Source organism: Theobroma umbraticum, unplaced genomic scaffold, assembly GCF_002168275.2.
Source record: "Theobroma umbraticum cultivar Fairchild unplaced genomic scaffold, ASM216827v3 scaffold_44.0, whole genome shotgun sequence".
NCBI classification, from domain to species: Eukaryota; Viridiplantae; Streptophyta; class Magnoliopsida; order Malvales; family Malvaceae; genus Theobroma; species Theobroma umbraticum.
The window spans coordinates 9,477,613-9,494,883 of record NW_018397255.1 but is presented as its reverse complement, the minus strand read 5'-3'; the positions used below and the strand labels follow the sequence as shown (position 1 = coordinate 9,494,883).

Genomic DNA, 17,271 nt, shown 5'->3' with positions numbered 1-17,271 from the left:
CATTCACATTCAAGAACTCCATCAGTTTGTTTACCTTCTGCTGAATGATAGATATTTGAGACATAGAATCAGTTCCAGCCAAGTCTTCTTTTTGCTCAGATTGAGTTTTATTCCTTGCAACTCCTTCATAACTTCCAAAGACATTATTCATTGTTGTTTTTCTTCCTGTAGTGGCTTTTCCTTTTTGTGAATTTGAAGTCTTTTGGGAGGCCATTGGTTCTAAAGCATTTGTCATTGATATGCCTTTTCTTTCATTTTTTTTCTTATTGTCAACATTAACCATCATAGTAGAGGTTTCAATGATTGGTTGTGCTTGAAACATCATATTTCTCAAAGTTTTTTCCTTCAAGATTAACCTATAAACCTTGTCCAATGCAAGAATAAGGTCCATGAGAATAATCTGAGATTTGATAGCTGAAAATGACTAATTCAAACCATTTAGGAACTTGAAAACCATATCCTTTTAGTGTTGATTAAAGTACTTCTTAAAACAATAGGGTTACACTTCCCACACTCATAATGAGGCAGCAGTCTAAAACTCTTCATCTCCTTTCAAATCCTTTTCAATGCAATGAAATAGGAATCAATTGTTTTGGTTCTCTGAGTTACATTTCCCAGAGCATATATTGAAGGTTACATACTCAGGTATCATCTGGCAGAGAGAAGTTTTGTTTGAGTGTATTCCATATTTCGAAAGCTGAGTCCATGCAAAATATGGTAAAGACCACTGGTTGTGAAATGTAATCCAACAACCATGCTATAATCAGGTTATTGGAGTGAGTCCAAGATAGGAAAAAGGGATTTGTGATTTTAGGTTTGGGGATTATACCATTAATGAGCCCAACCTTGTTCTTAATTGAAAGGGTTAGTAAAAATGACTTACTCCAAACTACATAGTTGTTGGTAGTGAGCTTGGGGTTAATGATCACTGAACCAGAGTGATCAGTGATTAGTGTGATGTAAATAGGATGCTGGTTGAGGGTCAACTATAGGTGGAATCTGAGTATTTTGTGGGGTGATTTGTGTATTGTTGGTCTGTGTTGGTGTAGATTCAATAGAATTAGCCATTGTTTCTCAATGATCAATAGGCAAACATAAGAGAATAAAACAAATAAAAGAAAAAAAAATGGCTTTCAAAGAAGCAGATATTGACTTACTGAAAGATAGGTACTTATTATCATCGACCTTCTTCAGTATTAGGTGATTGAAAGTTTCACTTTGTCAGTGAATTGGCCGTAGCTTTGATACCATGTAAAACATGTTACTAAAAGGGAAAATGGCGAAGCAGATGAGAGAATGAGAAAAATTCTCCTTGAATCACACAAAGGGTATTATATAAATAAAGGAAGATATACAGCTTTACAGGTGTAAGCAGAAGAGAAAGAAAGCCTAGCTAATCATTGTATTAATTAGCTAACTAATTTAACTAATTTTTGAAAATCAACTTCATTAGCGAAACGGTGTGTTTCACCAGCATAGTGCCTATGTCTTCTTGTTTAAGTGAAACGGTGCGTATGGCTATTCTTCTTTTCTTTAACGGCTCAGGTCCATAGATTCCATTTCTTTGCTTGCTTCCCATCCTTTTGTACCTTCTTCCTTTGTTTCTCAACCATTTATGGTGGATCAGGACTTATTTATTTATCTCATTTCGAATAATGAGTTAAAATATTATTTTTTATTTTATACCTCATGATTATGATATATTATGACATGACATTAATATTGAGGGTGAAAATATCAATATGTCATATAATTATATTATCATACTATATTAGCATGTTATATTATTATTATTATAAAATATTAACATACTACGTCAATATTATTATGATATGTTAAAATGGTTAAGTGATATTTTTACTAATAACAGTTAATTAAAAATTAATTATAAGAGTTTATTTGATTCAAAATAAAATATAAAAATTTAATTAAATATAATAAAATATAAAAATTTATTTAAATTTTTTAAATAATTTAAAAACTTTTAAATATTATGTCTTAAATTTTTTTATATGTTGGTGAATATATAAGCTGATATTTTTCTTTTCAAGTAAAAGATAGAGAATCAGAAAGCCATGTAAAATGGAATACGTATCTTCCACTTTCTGTGAGATCGAGAGACATAATGAGACAGAAAAGTATATTTATAGGATTACAGCTTAGCAGTGGAAGATCCAAAAGGAAAATGACGTAACTATCACCCAAATTAATTATATTATTCTATGGTCCATCCATATCCTTGCGTTGGCACAACGTCCTTGGCTGCGATTCCCCCACTCCCGTCTCCTCCTTCAGTTATAGAAGGAAAGCAAAACGACGACACTGTATGGACCACCCTCGGAGGGAGAACGTCATAAATAACATTTAACATTTAAACTTTTGGAAATTTGATGATAGATTCTTCACATGCTAGACATTTCAATTTCGCCATTGATTAGACATGAGTTTTTGTTTTCCTCTAGGACCATGCTTTCACAAAGTTTTTATAACACATGCACACATTATATAAAAGTATTTAAGCATTCTGAAATATTATTGTAACAATAAGTAAAGTTTTCTAAATATATTATATATAATTAATAATTAGAATCGATCGAATTGATCGAATCAATTAAGATAAACTGATTTCGGTTATTTTCAATTTTAAAATGTAGTATATAAACGGTTTTGATTATTTTTTTATAAGAGTTCGATTTATTTCGGTTTTTAATATGTTAAAACTGAATTAAATTCAAATTAACTAAATACTAATTTTTAAAAATTAAGGTAAATAAAATAATGAAATAAGGTGATATTTTGTTTTTTGGCCAAGAGAAAAGAGAATTTCCACGCACTGACATGTAAGATTACATTTGTTTCTATCTTATTAATGAGTTCAATAAAAATAAGAGAAAAAAAAATTAAAGTATCAATGTATTAATTCTCTATAATTTGCATAAATAAAGCATGTGAGAATAAAGAAATTAAGGTAAATTTTTTTTTTGATATCAAAATTGAAAATAATATCTAAAAGAAAATTCATATAAAATGAGACTTGAACTTAAACGTTGAATTTAATGATTCTAATACCTCATTGACATTGAGCATCAAAAATATTAGTTCCTTGTAATTTGCATAAATCATGTCCTAAAGAACAAAATTAATGTAAATTACATTTTGTTTCCTAGTGGAATTCAAAACAATGTCTTGAAGCTAATATCAAGTCCGTGATCCTTATCCGCTTACAGGTAGTCACCAAAATTTCAAAACCTTACTCAACTAAGATTGTCTTAAAGTGCTTGAAAAGTTCAAAATTATAAGGGATTTCATTGATATTTATATTTAAAAGAAACTATATCTAGAGTTTTCTTCATTGATAACTTGCATATTTACTATTATATATGCAATCCAGAAAGGAAAAGTTAAGACAGTTTTTGTACGGCCCACTAACAATGAGGCAATGCAACAAAGGACAACAACCCAAAGTTGGGAGAAAAGCAGGGAATCAATTGAAATGAGGAAAAAAGTTGATCTAATCTACAATAATTGTGGGTTGGAGTAACTTTAGCATGTTTACATGAGGAACTCTGTTGACAAAAGATCCTTTCACCACAAGTTCTCAGTTTGATCAGTACTCTAATCTTATTCACTGTTGAATTATTATAGATGCTTGCAACTTTATTTTTTAAAGCTAGAAATCCCACTTCTAAAGAAGAAATTCTAGATATTTGAACTGATCTATATCAGTATCAGGTATAACTTTAGGAATTCTAAACAGGGTTTAAAGTTAAACAATATGAAAGCTTAATGTAAAGCAAGAAAGATAAATTTTGCTGCAGAAGACTCAATCCTCCCATGTGATGATTCAAAGCTAAATTCAATGATCCTTAAGGTTGGAAAAATGTTAAGAGGCAAGCAAAATGGCCCCCATATAACAGTGCCAAACTTAGGCTGAATCAAAAGTTTCGAGAACAGGATCATTAACCAGATGGTTGGGTGTTTGTTATCAGTCTAACCTCACACGACAGAGCAACACCGTTGATTGATTATCTGTTCACTTAACCTTTCACCATCTTGGTGTGTACAAAGATGATAATGAAGAGATAGGAACCAAATTTAGAAAAGTTGTCTTTTTCTGATATTTGGTTGACTGCAGTGGCTCGCTGGCTTGTGAGCACCAAGACCACAGGATGATAATAACACCAAAATGACCACATCGTACAAGTTCTTAAGCTCATGCAAAGCCCACTCATAACCGCAACAATCTGGGGAGACTCGGAAGCTACATGCACAGTAGTACCCAGGCGGCACTTATCATACTTCTATTCCCCACCCCAATCATGCACTTCTCCCCTTCTGTTTCCCCCTCGTAAATCTTTAGCCTAGACAGCACCATTTTCATCTCTCTATCTCTCTCTCCTCTCAAAGTTTTAGCCATGGTACAGTTAACTTACAAATTTTCATTAGCATGCTTAACTAATTTAATTACCTTACGAATACTTTCTTTTGTTTCCTGGATTTTGCTCTGAATGCTTACAGGTTTCAGTTGGAAGTCATGGTGAGAAAGATGGTTCAAATAATGGAACTGTGGTTGATTTCCGGGGGAATCCGGTGGACAAGTCCAAAACTGGTGGATGGCTTGCTGCTGGGCTCATCTTAGGTGATTATGATGAACTTCACAAGTTGGAGTGATTTATCTTTGATCCAATGTTTTCACTTGCTAACAGGAATGGAAGTTTTGGTGCAGGATCCGAGCTCTCAGAGAGGATATGTGTGATGGGCATATCGATGAACTTAGTGACATACTTAGTTGGAGATTTGCATATTTCATCAGCAAAATCTGCAACTATAGTTACCAACTTCATGGGCACTCTCAATCTTCTTGGTCTCCTTGGAGGTTTCTTAGCCGATGCCAAACTTGGCCGATACTTAACAGTTGCAATCTCCGCATCCGTAACAGCTTTGGTGAGATTGTTTTATACATAACTGAAATAACAAAGCTGATATCTATAAATTGCGCACTTTGCAAATTACCAGTCCTTGAACGATAAACGCAAGTAGAGATTATATAAAGCTTGTCCTCTTGCATCAGGGGCTGATTTTTCTGACACTAGCAACAACAATTTCAAGCATGAGGCCTCCTCCCTGTGATGACTATAGAAGACAGCAGCACGAGTGCATGGAGGCAAATGGCCGGCAACTGGCTTTGCTGTATCTGGCACTGTACACCACAGCGCTTGGTGGTGGGGGAATAAAGTCTAATGTCTCTGGTTTTGGCTCTGATCAATTTGATGTGACGGATCCCAAGGAGGAGAAGGCTATGATTTTCTTCTTCAATAGGTTCTATTTTGGCGTCAGCATCGGGTCTTTATTTTCCGTGATTGTGCTGGTATATATACAAGACAATGTAGGAAGAGGGTGGGGATATGGAATTTCTGCGGGCACAATGGTGATTGCAGTGGCAGTTCTGCTTTGTGGAACACCATGGTACAGGTTTAAAAAGCCTCAGGGGAGCCCTTTAACTGTCATATGGAGGGTTCTGTTCTTGGCCTTGAAGAAGAGGAATCAGTCTTATCCTTCCCACCCCAGCCTTTTGAACGATTATGAGAACAGAAAGGTTCCCTACACACAAAGATTCAAGTAAGTATGATTTGACATAGCATTACTCTCAAGATAATAATTTCAAGGAAAACATTGCTCTCTTCTGTCTTGTCCACAAGGACCTGTTGTGCTGTTGTTGCCAAAACTATAAGTGATCAAAGAATTTTGGTTCAGGCGCTGCTCACAACAGACTAAAAACTGAAAAAGAAACTTGAAATTTCATCATTTGCAAAACTTTAGCGCAAGACTCAAACAATATCAAACTCATTTTCCCTCCATGACCTTCTCTTTTCCATGTTTAAACCCCATTCCCCTCCATGAGCTAGTACTACACAAATTGAAGAATTTTGCTTCAAGCTGAAATATGAAATTTTACTACTTGCAGAACTCCAGGCCCCAGAGTTAACTTTAGATTACAAATGTTAAAATAGAAAAGGAAAAGGTCGAAGTAAAATAAAATCATCCATCTTCATCTTGAAATGCGACTAAATCAGGAATCTGGTCTTTACCAAAACCAGATTCCATGTAGCCTAGCCAGTAAAATTATGCCTTAAAACCACAACTCTCTGCTCCTTACTCCTTACCGATTCTATATTCGGTACATAACTAAGAGATTCTGCCCATTTATTCATTGTAAGCAGGTGAATCTGGTCCAAGTTTGCAGGACCATAATCGCATCGAGTGCCCAAAATACTAATTGCACTAGCCATCCATATTTGTTATTTTTCCCTGAAAAATTAACAAAATTTCATTTCACTGTGCATGTGATAATTAGGTGTCTTGACAAGGCTGCAATCCTAGACGACAATTGTGCTGACAATGCAAACAAAAGTAACCCATGGATAGTATCAACTGTGACTCAAGTTGAGGAGGTCAAAATGGTCCTAAAGCTACTTCCCATTTGGTCCACATGTATCCTCTTCTGGACAATCTACTCCCAAATGACTACTTTTACAATTGAGCAAGCCACCTTCATGCATCGAAAAGTCCGTTCCTTCGAAATCCCTGCGGGCTCTTTCTCTGCCTTTCTCATCATCAGCATTCTCCTCTTCACCTCCCTAAATGAAAAAGTGTTTGTCCCCTTGGCTCGAAAAATCACCCATAATGTCCAAGGACTCACAAGCCTCCAGAGGATTGGAATTGGACTCATTTTGTCAATAGTTGCCATGGTGGGTGCTGCTATTGTTGAGAAAGAAAGGAGAGAAATTGCTAATCAGAAGAATGTCAAAACAAGTGCTTTTTGGCTACTTGTTCAATTTTTCTTCGTGGGTGCCGGAGAAGCTTTTGCTTATGTTGGACAACTTGAGTTCTTTATTAGAGAGGCGCCAGACCGAATGAAATCCATGAGCACAGGGCTTTTCCTGAGCACCATTTCAATGGGGTTCTTTGTGAGCAGTTTGTTAGTGTCCATCGTCGACCATGTGACCAAAAAGAGATGGCTTAGAAGCAATCTGAATGAAGGAAAGTTGAATAACTTTTACTGGTTACTGGCAGTATTTGGATTTTTAAATTTCCTGGTATTTCTCGCCTTAGCATCAAGGCATCAGTACAAAACGCAGCTCCCTATGAAGCCTGACTCTGGAGAGAAGGAGCTTAAGAGCTTGAATGATGAAATGATAGAAGAGATAGAGAAGAAAGCAAGCATTCAATCAGTGGGAAACGCAGAGCCGTAGCATATCTCTATTTTAAGAGGATTGTATTTCATTGTTCCACGACATATATAGTTCTTATTTTAGCTGGTCAAAAGGATAAGGAAAAAATTAGCAGCTCGTGTTTGTGTAACGCGTAATTGTAAGGTGATATTTGATTATTCTTTTTTCTGCTTCATATCATGGTGTGCAACATTATAAGGAGATATATCTTTTCTCGCTTAATAAAGATACATTATTATATCCAAGCGATTATTCCAACTCTAGTTCCTAGATGTGATTTTCATTTGGTCTTCCCATGAATCTCAGTGCTTCAGAGTTGCACGACAGAATATCAGCCATCGTGACCCAAAACATCAACCAAAATACATTGCATGTAACTGAGGAGCAGGCTCTTGAATATAAAAGTTAATTTATTCCAATACATCCACGAAACCCACTACAAAACAATTGTTTACCAAATAAACAAAATATAGAAAGCAGCAAGCTGAGCTCTAAAGAGGAGCCAGCATGGGCAGCTAACTAGGTGGTTCATAACCAATGCAGGCTGAAGAATATGCTGGTTCATCTCCCTTTGTTTGCGACTCCTGTGTCTCAATCTCAACTAATCTTTTCACCAACAAGGATAACGAGACATTAGAAATAATAACTTTTTTCTTGGTACATGTAAAACTCTGTTAGACTTTGAGCTTCAAACAGAGAAACGAACTTTCTCCCATCTCATTAATCTCATTTGTTTCTTCTTCCGAATATTCAAACCTAAATACCTTGAAAGTCTCGAGTTGTAGCAGTTGGGAATCCCTGTAAGGACTCGAATCAATAGCCCTGTGCAGAGATATTTCATTCAATGGGATTCATCGTTGCAAATTCATACTGAAACCTGCTGGAGCATTGCTCTAACAGTAGGAGGATTCTGTCAGCATCAGAGACCGGCAACACTTTGCGCAAGACGCAGTGCTTCTAATCGAATGACGACCAAGGCCACCTAGTTCTAGGAATTCCCCTGCCTAAAGCGATAGAATTTAATGAAGAAGAATCTACCTATAGAAAATCAAGCTTTTCCTCTCCTCTCTATATGAGAAGACCTCATTTGGTGCTGCCAATGAGTGTGAGCAGTGTTTTCCTTCGAAAAAATAAACCCAAACCCATATCCATAAACATCTTTTACATGACTGATTCGTTACGATTAGGAACTTTCTCAACTAACAATGCCACCTACTCCTACGTTAAAGGACACCGAAAATGTCTATTTTACCCTTTTCTTTAACGAACTCTCCGCCCTTCTCTCATAACACTATGCCAGAACTCCATTTCTCTTCACTCTGTTTCCACTACCTTTTCTCTTAGACGTTGATCATGTCACCTGCCGTCGCCACCAACGGCTTCGCCGACACTCGAAAGGAGGAAGGCCCCAGCCGCCTCCCCTCCGTCTACAGTGAACTCCAAAGTAACCGATTGAACCACTCCCCTCCCCTCCCATCTATCCTCAAAAGCTCCTTCAAAGTCGTTGATGGCCCCCCTACCTCTGCTGCTGGAAACCCAAGTACGTGACTATCTCACATTATATAAAATTATGTATAAACACATTGGCGTTTTTATACTTCACAAGTAGCCATCATCTTAGTTCGTGGAGTTTAAAAACTCCACCACAAATGCTCGAAAAAGTAATCATACATATATTCTTTTTAATTTGAAGCAGTTTCATTTTTGGTACATATGGGTACTTACTAGGTTGCTAACTTCAAAAGCTTAAACGTGAATCTAAAGTAATCACTAGTATATCCCTTTAGATATATGTTGTAGTTTAGAATTTTATAACTTCCTAGCTAAGAGTAATTAAGTAGAGCATGAATGAATTTGCAGATGAGATAGCGAACTTGTTTCCAAATCTTTATGGAAAGCCATCGGTTTCGTTGGTTCCTGGTGATTCTGAGATGAAGGGTCATCAGAGTTTGAAGATTGGAGTTGTTTTGTCTGGAGGGCAAGCTCCTGGGGGACACAATGTGATAACTGGGATTTTCGGTAAGGACTTTGTCTTTATATTTTCTACCGGCAGACTTCAGTCTGATCAGTGGGGAATTTGTTTAATTTCTGAGTGTATTTATTTTTCTGGTTATTGTGGTTAGACTACCTGCAAGAACGCGCAAAAGGAAGTACACTTTATGGGTTTAAGGGCGGTCCAGCAGGCATTATGAGGTGCAAATATGTTAAGCTGTCTATCGAGTTAATTTACCCTTACAGAAACCAGGTAAAAACTTTTGAGTTTTGTTACATTAAGTTGATAAATCAGTAACAGTAAGTCACGATTGAGTCATGTGTAGTTGTATACTCCGTATTGCATACTCACTTGACCAAGTTTCTATTGGAAGTGGCTATGCACATTGCATGGTAGGTGAAATATGCTGGTGAGGTACACAACTTTTTTCCTTCAAAAAGAAAAAGCACATGAATTATGTGTTTGTGTTGTTTGGTGTACCATTGCATCAATTTTTCTTGTGAAAATAGCCTTTTACTGAGTAATTTCTCTCAGAGTAGCCTACATATGACACAAGTTGGGATAAAATTACAGGGTGGCTTTGATATGATTTGCAGTGGTAGAGACAAAATTGAAACTCCAGAGCAGGTTAGTTACTACAACAGTTTGGTTTGTTCTGCTTTTTAGTTATTCTAGTTTGCAAATTGCAATTGTATATTAAAAATTCTACGCAGTTTAAATCTTTCAAACTGTAATGTCTGCTAAGTAATGCTACTGGATGTTTGCTAAAATTTTGTTATTCAATCTAGTATAATGAAATTCAATTTTCAAACCTATATAACTGAGTTTGCATAGCAAGTACTTTTCAGCTTAAGCAAGCTGAAGAAACAGTGAAGAAGCTTGATTTGGATGGGCTTGTTGTCATTGGTGGGGATGACTCAAACACAAATGCTTGCCTTCTTGCTGAGAACTTTAGGTAAAATACTCCACCACTAGGTGACAATGTTCTGTCAATTTACTATGATGTTTGATTCAGCAGATAATTTACTATGATGTTGTGAAATTGTCAAAATATGATCATGTTGTTAAAAGTAAAAGTTAGTGCTGAACTGCTAATTCACATGATGACATCTAGTTCCTGTTTGCTGCTGTATGATTTACTTTCATTAAATTTTCAGGAGTAAAAATATGAAGACACAAGTTTTTGGCTGCCCAAAAACTATTGATGGCGATTTGAAATGCAAAGAGGTGCCTATAAGTTTTGGATTTGACACTGCATGCAAGGTAATCGTTATTTTAATTGGTGGAGTCTTTATAGCATTAATTTTCATATTTTATGATGCAAAATCAGTGTACATTATACTTTTCATATTTTGTTCTCTTTAATCCCATATGGGTTAAGATCACTTACCAACATAAAATCCTGACTACAGTCTGTCATGGATAAACTTGGTATTGTTATTTAATGAACTGCATTTACTTGGAATATGCAGATATATTCAGAGATGATTGGAAATGTCATGACAGATGCTCGTTCAACTGGAAAATACTACCACTGTAAGTGCTTTAATTAAGAAATATATCAGATTGGATGAGAAATGATCTGGCATGTACAGAAGGAAAACTTCATTCTTGATTGAAGGCCTTTCATTTTCTCTTTTTCCACTTTATCAGGCTGTCATGTGTCTGTCTAGATCTATTATTATACATATTTTTGTACGAATTAATATTCTCATTGTCTTTATTCCTGCTGGTTGCAATCCTAATTATCTGTTTTGCAGTCATAAGGCTCATGGGCCGTGCAGCTTCTCATATAACTTTGGAGTGTGCTTTGCAGACTCATCCAAATATTGCGATCATTGGGGAAGAGGTGCTCTGAGTCCTCTGATATTCTCTATTGATCTCAGTTTTAGAAATTTCTTCTATGTTGTGTATTCATAAAATTAATTGTCTTCATGATGTGATATCAGAAATGACGAGCCAAGATTTTAATATAAAGAATGAAATGTCCTTTTTTTTTTTTGGCTGATTCTTAAACTATTTAAGGCTTCATTTCAAATTTTAAATAGGAATATTTGGACATTTTTGACATCATACTCTATTATAACATTATAATAACTATAATTGCTACACATGGTACCATAGATTTTCTTGACGCATCTCTTGCTTGCCAGGTTTACACTAATTGTCTTTGTATTTCATTTTGTGGCTTGTTTTCTATCAATTATAGTACAACCTTTGAAATACACGGGTTAGCTCAAAGTAAAGCTAACAACATGCTCCCCTGTTTTTGATTTATAAATTGGTTTTGGAACATGATTTTATAAGCAGCAAGTAGCAATATGTTCATTGATTTTTGGTTTTAGAGTGAAACTCTATCACTAAAGCTGTCTGAGTGGGAGTTTTTTCTTCTTTTTTTTTTCGTACAAGCAAGAATTTTCAGACGAAGGATTTTCCATAGTAGTAAATATAAATAATTATATGATGTTGATATTGCAATTCACATTCCATTTTGTTACACTATGGGATGTGAACTCATTCAGCATATTGCATTAGATAAGTTGGCTGATGTTGTTTAATTATTTCTAGATTTCTGGAATTGTATAAGCTAACCTCTGAATTTGTTGATGTTTGTTTCGAAAGTATGCAAAGGCTTGTGTAGTGGTGTCACCCCACATATTTACTGGAAACTGAATGGTGGAAGTGAGGATTTCTATTTTTTGAATTCTAAAATGAATTGAATAAATAACGTGCATAATTCAATGTTGTCTTCTTTTTCTTTTTCTTTGGGTATAATTATCATATCTTTCCTGAATGCTTCCCATTGACTTCACAGTTTGACAAGGTTTTATCTTTGATGCAGGTTGCTGCCAAAAAGCTAACAATGAAGAATGTTACAAATCATATTGCAGATATCATTTGCAAACGTCTGGAACTTGGGCTTAATTATGGTGTAATACTTCTTCCAGAAGGCCTTATTGATTTTATTCCTGAGGTATGATTTTCAAAAGCAGAAGTTGCTCCTTATGTTTTCTTTTCTACTTTCTCCATGTTAACCATCATCAGTGAGATGAATCAGCTGTCAGTCCATTTGAAATTTCTCTGAGTCATAGTTTAGAGATGTGAGCATGAGGTGTGAATCACTGGCAGGTAAAACAGCTTATTGGAGAGCTAAATGAAATTTTAGTTCATGATGTTGTTGATGAAGCTGGGATGTGGAAAAGGAAACTGAGAAGCCAATCTCAAGAGCTTTTTGAGTTTTTACCTCAAGCAATTCAGGAGCAGCTACTGCTTGAAAGAGATCCACATGGGAATGTGCAGGTCCTTTTTTTTTCTCTTTTTCTCCAATGCCTACACCTTTTACCTACTCAAAAATGGAACCATTGTTTTAAATCATATGGATTCCATATGTTTAGGTTGCCAGGATAGAAACAGAAAAAATGCTCATCCAAATGGTGGAAACTGAATTGGATCAAAGGAAGCAAGAAGGTGCATACAAGGGACATTTTCAAGGACAGCCCCACTTCTTTGGGTAAAGAATACTGCGTACTTTTTTTTTTATCTGGATAACTATGATCACATATTTGATGACTTTATATAGAAGTTATGAGTTTCTGTTCATGGTATCAAATTAACATGATAATTGACTTTCCCTTCATAGCTATGAGGGTCGATGTGGTTTTCCAACAAACTTTGATGCCAACTACTGTTATGCTTTGGGTTATGCTACTGGAGTCCTCCTTCATTCAGGAAAAACTGGATTGATTTCTTCGGTGTGTTATATTTTCTTCTTCTTTTTCCTCGTTTGTTTTCTTTGTTTTAATTTTTCACCTTTTAATAATTCATCTTGTATATAACTCTTTGTTGGATAATGATGAGATTCAACATACTTTTTTTCAAGTAACTTTACTTATTGATATCTTATAAACAGGTGGGTAATTTGACTGCTCCAGTTGATGAATGGACTGTTGGAGGAACAGCATTAACATCCTTAATGGACGTTGAGCGAAGACATGGTAATATGCCACTACATATTTTGTTGACATAACCCAAAGATTAACTGCAGTTGCAGGAACCCTTATTGATTGTCACTAAGTGCAAGTTTGGTTTGCTTTGTCCCAATATTTTCACCACCAAACAAGTTTCTAGCTTGTACCCCAGTAAAGCTTATTGATGATGTGCCTCTAAGTCCTATAATTTCTTTTCTTTTGAGGGAATGAACCTCTAAGTTCTAAATCTTGGGTAATCTCTTTATGTATATAAATAATATTCCTCATACATGCACAAGCATCAGTCTGATTTTTTACTGGTTTAAACTTCTGCCAGGGAAGTTCAAGCCTGTAATTAAGAAGGCAATGGTGGAAATTGAAGGTACGTAAAAGAAGTTTGCAACGTTGTACTTGATCTGAATGCTTGCTGTCTTAATTTCAAGTATTGATTTTCAGATCATTTCAGTTCAACAGACTAACAGTGAGCTTCTAGGCAAACAGCTATGCCCCAGGAAAAAAAAAAACCCTTTAGAGAGTGTTGGGATGTTCTTGTTCATTTTGACAGTATGTTGCAATTTTGAAATTTCAGGTGCACCATTCATGAAATTTGCATCCTTGCGGGACGATTGGGCCGCTAAGAATCGATATCTAAGCCCAGGTAGTAGATTCCCTTTTACCCCCCTTTATAGCTTACAATTGTGATTAATAACATACATGGTCAAAACCCTTTTCTTGCCGATGAAAGGACAAAACAAAAATCTTCCCAACCCTCAGACAACCCACCCTGTGTCAGTCAAATGAAGTATCATGATAATCAACTGGAGCAAAATGAAACTGATGAGCCGACCTCCTGATAATCACCCGAAGCAGAAAACCAAAAAAATCTAGTAAGCAAAATGCCAAAACAAAAAACCTCATGCTAAAAATATAAAATGACTTCACTACTTTCTGCTCTTTGTGTGTCAGAATCGATATGCTTTAGATTGTAAGATCCTTAAACATGCACTAACAATGTGTTGGGATGAAAGAAGATGGAGGAGAATAAAGTAAAAGAGAGTATAGATTAATCTAGTGTGACCTTGTAGCATGGAGAGACCACCCTATACTATGTTTAGCTGACTTACCGGCTTTCCCCGTTACTATATCATTTACCTATATATACTGCGACTACTTATATGGTACTCAATAAAAGTTGAAGCATTTCACTCGTTTATAAATATTTCTTGCCTAGCACTAGCGTTTGATGTTTATCCTTTTATGTTTGATTCAGGTCCTGTTCAATTCGTTGGGCCGTTTGCAAATGACATCAATTATACTCTAATGCTGGAGCTGGGGGCTCAATTTCCATATTAATCATCAGCATGCCTTAAAATCTTAACGTCCAATAATGTTCTTTTCCATACAAAAATAATCAAGATGTAAATAACTTTACTTTATTTACCACCATCAATCTTACAGTTTTGCTCTACGTATAACTCTAACATTAGTGGTTAATTAAGTTGTGACACCAACAAGCCAAACTAATTGATTAATTAAGTAGCCAACGGAAGTTCAACCAAGCAAATTTTAGATATTTGCTTTGTGACGTTGAATAAAATGTCTTTATTTTTTATTTTTTATTTTTACAAATATAGTGTTTATTTGTCCTGGAAGTCTTCAATTTTGTGAAAAGTTATACACACTCGTCATTTAATTTCGATATACAAAGTATTTGTTAGTTAATTGGGGCAAATGACAGGTAGGGGCGTCAAAACCATTCCGAATCCAAAAAAATGTTCAAAGCAAAGTGAGTTTGAATTTTTTTGCTTCTTTAAGATGTTCGGTTTAGAGTGTTCAGTTAATTTGGGATGTTCAGTTTGAATTTTGGTAAAATTCACAATCAAATAAACTGAACTAAGTTAGCTGCCAATTATTAAAAGGTTAAAAAACTTATCTAGTTTTTATATTTTTTAATTTTGTTTAATTTAATTTTCGTATTCAAAATCGAAATAATTTAATCTTTTGATTTTAAAAATTTCGTCAATTTAATCTTTTTCATTAATAATATCTAATTTTTTTATTAAAAAATAACATCATCGTTGACGTTAACGATGACATCAACATTAGCATGTCACTTTTTGATAGTATATTATTGAGATGGACATGGCATGCCACATGGCACTATACGATGACATAATAATGTCACGTGATAGATCAAAAAAGTTTTTTTTAAAAAAAATTCTATCACGTCATATGATTAAAATGAAAAAATATATATATTACAAGGATTAAATTAAATAAAATTAAAATATTGAGAGATTAAATTGAAAAAAAATTAAAAAATATAAATCTTCAAATAAATTATTGATATACTTATTAATAAGTTAAATATTTAAGTGTAAAAAATTTATGTTGTTAAAAATATATATGTTTTCTTACTTGATTATTTAATTCTAAAATATATAAATTAATTTATCCTTTTTTATAAAAATTAAGTTTAATTCTCCTTCTATAAAAAAATTAAAAAAATTTCATATTTGAAGTCAAATTTCAATGAATAACTTGTATTAAATTAAAATAAAATAATATTAAATGACTAAATAAATTTTTTTTTCTATTTATAATAATATAAAAATTTAAAATTTATTTAACGTGGAGTACGTCATCATCTTAATGTCATGTCATCAAAAAGTGACACGTCAATGCTGATGTAAGGAATAACGTCATCTTTTAATGACAAAATTAAAAAAAAGACTAAATTGATCAAATTTTTAAAATTAAAAAATTACATTGTTTTGATTTTGAATATAAAGACTAAATTGAACAAAATATAATAGTATAGGGACTGGATAAGTCTTTTAATCATTATTAAAACTTTAGTCTTATATATATAAGATATTTTTTACTTTATTGGATAATAATTTGGGTTTATATTTGATGTATTTAAAATGTACAATTTTTTTTAAAGTGGAATTTATTAATTAATCAAACATGGAGTATAGACTCCCCTGGAGTAGGCAGAACACCTTTTCTGGCGGATAGTCATACAAAAAAAATCAGAATTTAACTCAAACCCCATATTAGTCATAAAATCGGTAATTTTGTTCCCTTCCTTGTATATATGACTTATACTAACCTCCCAATGCTTACTTAACAAGCCTTTAATTGCTCTACCATCTTATTAACCAAGTAAAACTAAAAAAATTTAAAAATTAAATATAAAAAGTTTCTAAAAAAATAAAATGTTTTTACTTTTCTCTCTAAATCTCCTTGACTCTTTTCTTGTTCTTCACATATCATGCATCCAAAATAATTTTTTTTTTTCAAAAGCGTAAAAGGGAGAAATTGCTAAAACCTTAAGAGAAGTTAAGAAATTTGGTAAGGAGATTTTGGGTTTTTGATGAAAGAAAATGAATTCAAATCAAAATATTGCATCTTTATGAAACCCAAGGGAAATCGCTAAACCCTAAGGGAGATTGAGGAATTTGGTAAGGGATTTTAGATTTTGGTTGAAAGAATAAAAATTCAAATGTAGAAGTCATTTAAAAAATATATCATTAAAGTCAACAAGTAAAAATTTTCTTGAAATATTTAATTATCCTATGCTCTTGAGGTTACACAATTTTATTAAATCTAATTTTAATGAAAGAAAAAGAGAGAAGAGAGAAGATGGCGTTGAAGAGAGATAAAAAAAAGGAAAACAAGAAAAAGGAGGTTGTGGGGAGTTGGAGAGAGAAAAAATAATTTTTTTAATTTTTTATGTATGTTTTAAAGAAAATTATTAATATTTATTTTGAATTTTTATAAATTTTAATTTTACTTTATTAATAAAGTGGTAACATTTGATGAGGTTAATACATCAAATATAAATCTTAATAAATTTGAACTGTTAATTATTTTTGAATTTACTTGAATATATTAAAATTTATTTTTATATATTATCTTAAAATTTGATAAACTATGGTAAAAAGCTTATATTGCATTTTGGTATTTTGAAATCAATCAAACTGATCGAAGTAGTTTGATTTTCAATCAATTCAATTAAATATACTAATTTGATTCAATTCTATTTTTTTATAAAATAAGTTTAATTTTTTTG

The 17,271-nt window shown here is 33.7% G+C and overlaps 2 protein-coding genes across 2 annotated transcripts; both read left to right on the top strand.

The window, feature by feature from the left end:
• Positions 1 to 4,199: 4,199 nt before the first annotated feature.
• Positions 4,200 to 7,477, top strand: LOC110408852 (Major facilitator superfamily protein). The gene is made up of 5 exons (XM_021417965.2): positions 4,200 to 4,418; positions 4,519 to 4,639; positions 4,727 to 4,944; positions 5,072 to 5,619; positions 6,356 to 7,477. The coding sequence occupies exons 1-5, from the start codon at positions 4,416 to 4,418 to the stop codon at positions 7,251 to 7,253; spliced, it is 1,788 nt and encodes a 595-aa protein (XP_021273640.1). The 5' UTR covers positions 4,200 to 4,415; the 3' UTR covers positions 7,254 to 7,477.
• Positions 7,478 to 8,540: 1,063 nt separating this feature from the next.
• LOC110409379 (pyrophosphate--fructose 6-phosphate 1-phosphotransferase subunit beta-like) lies at positions 8,541 to 14,743 on the top strand. The gene is made up of 16 exons (XM_021418702.2): positions 8,541 to 8,772; positions 9,093 to 9,251; positions 9,356 to 9,477; positions 9,799 to 9,852; positions 10,074 to 10,180; positions 10,383 to 10,488; positions 10,698 to 10,761; positions 10,986 to 11,074; positions 12,068 to 12,199; positions 12,355 to 12,525; positions 12,621 to 12,736; positions 12,866 to 12,977; positions 13,136 to 13,220; positions 13,531 to 13,575; positions 13,783 to 13,851; positions 14,464 to 14,743. Exons 1-16 carry the CDS (start codon positions 8,586 to 8,588, stop codon positions 14,544 to 14,546), a joined length of 1,701 nt encoding a protein of 566 aa, XP_021274377.1. The 5' UTR covers positions 8,541 to 8,585; the 3' UTR covers positions 14,547 to 14,743.
• The last annotated feature ends 2,528 nt before the right edge of the window (positions 14,744 to 17,271 follow it).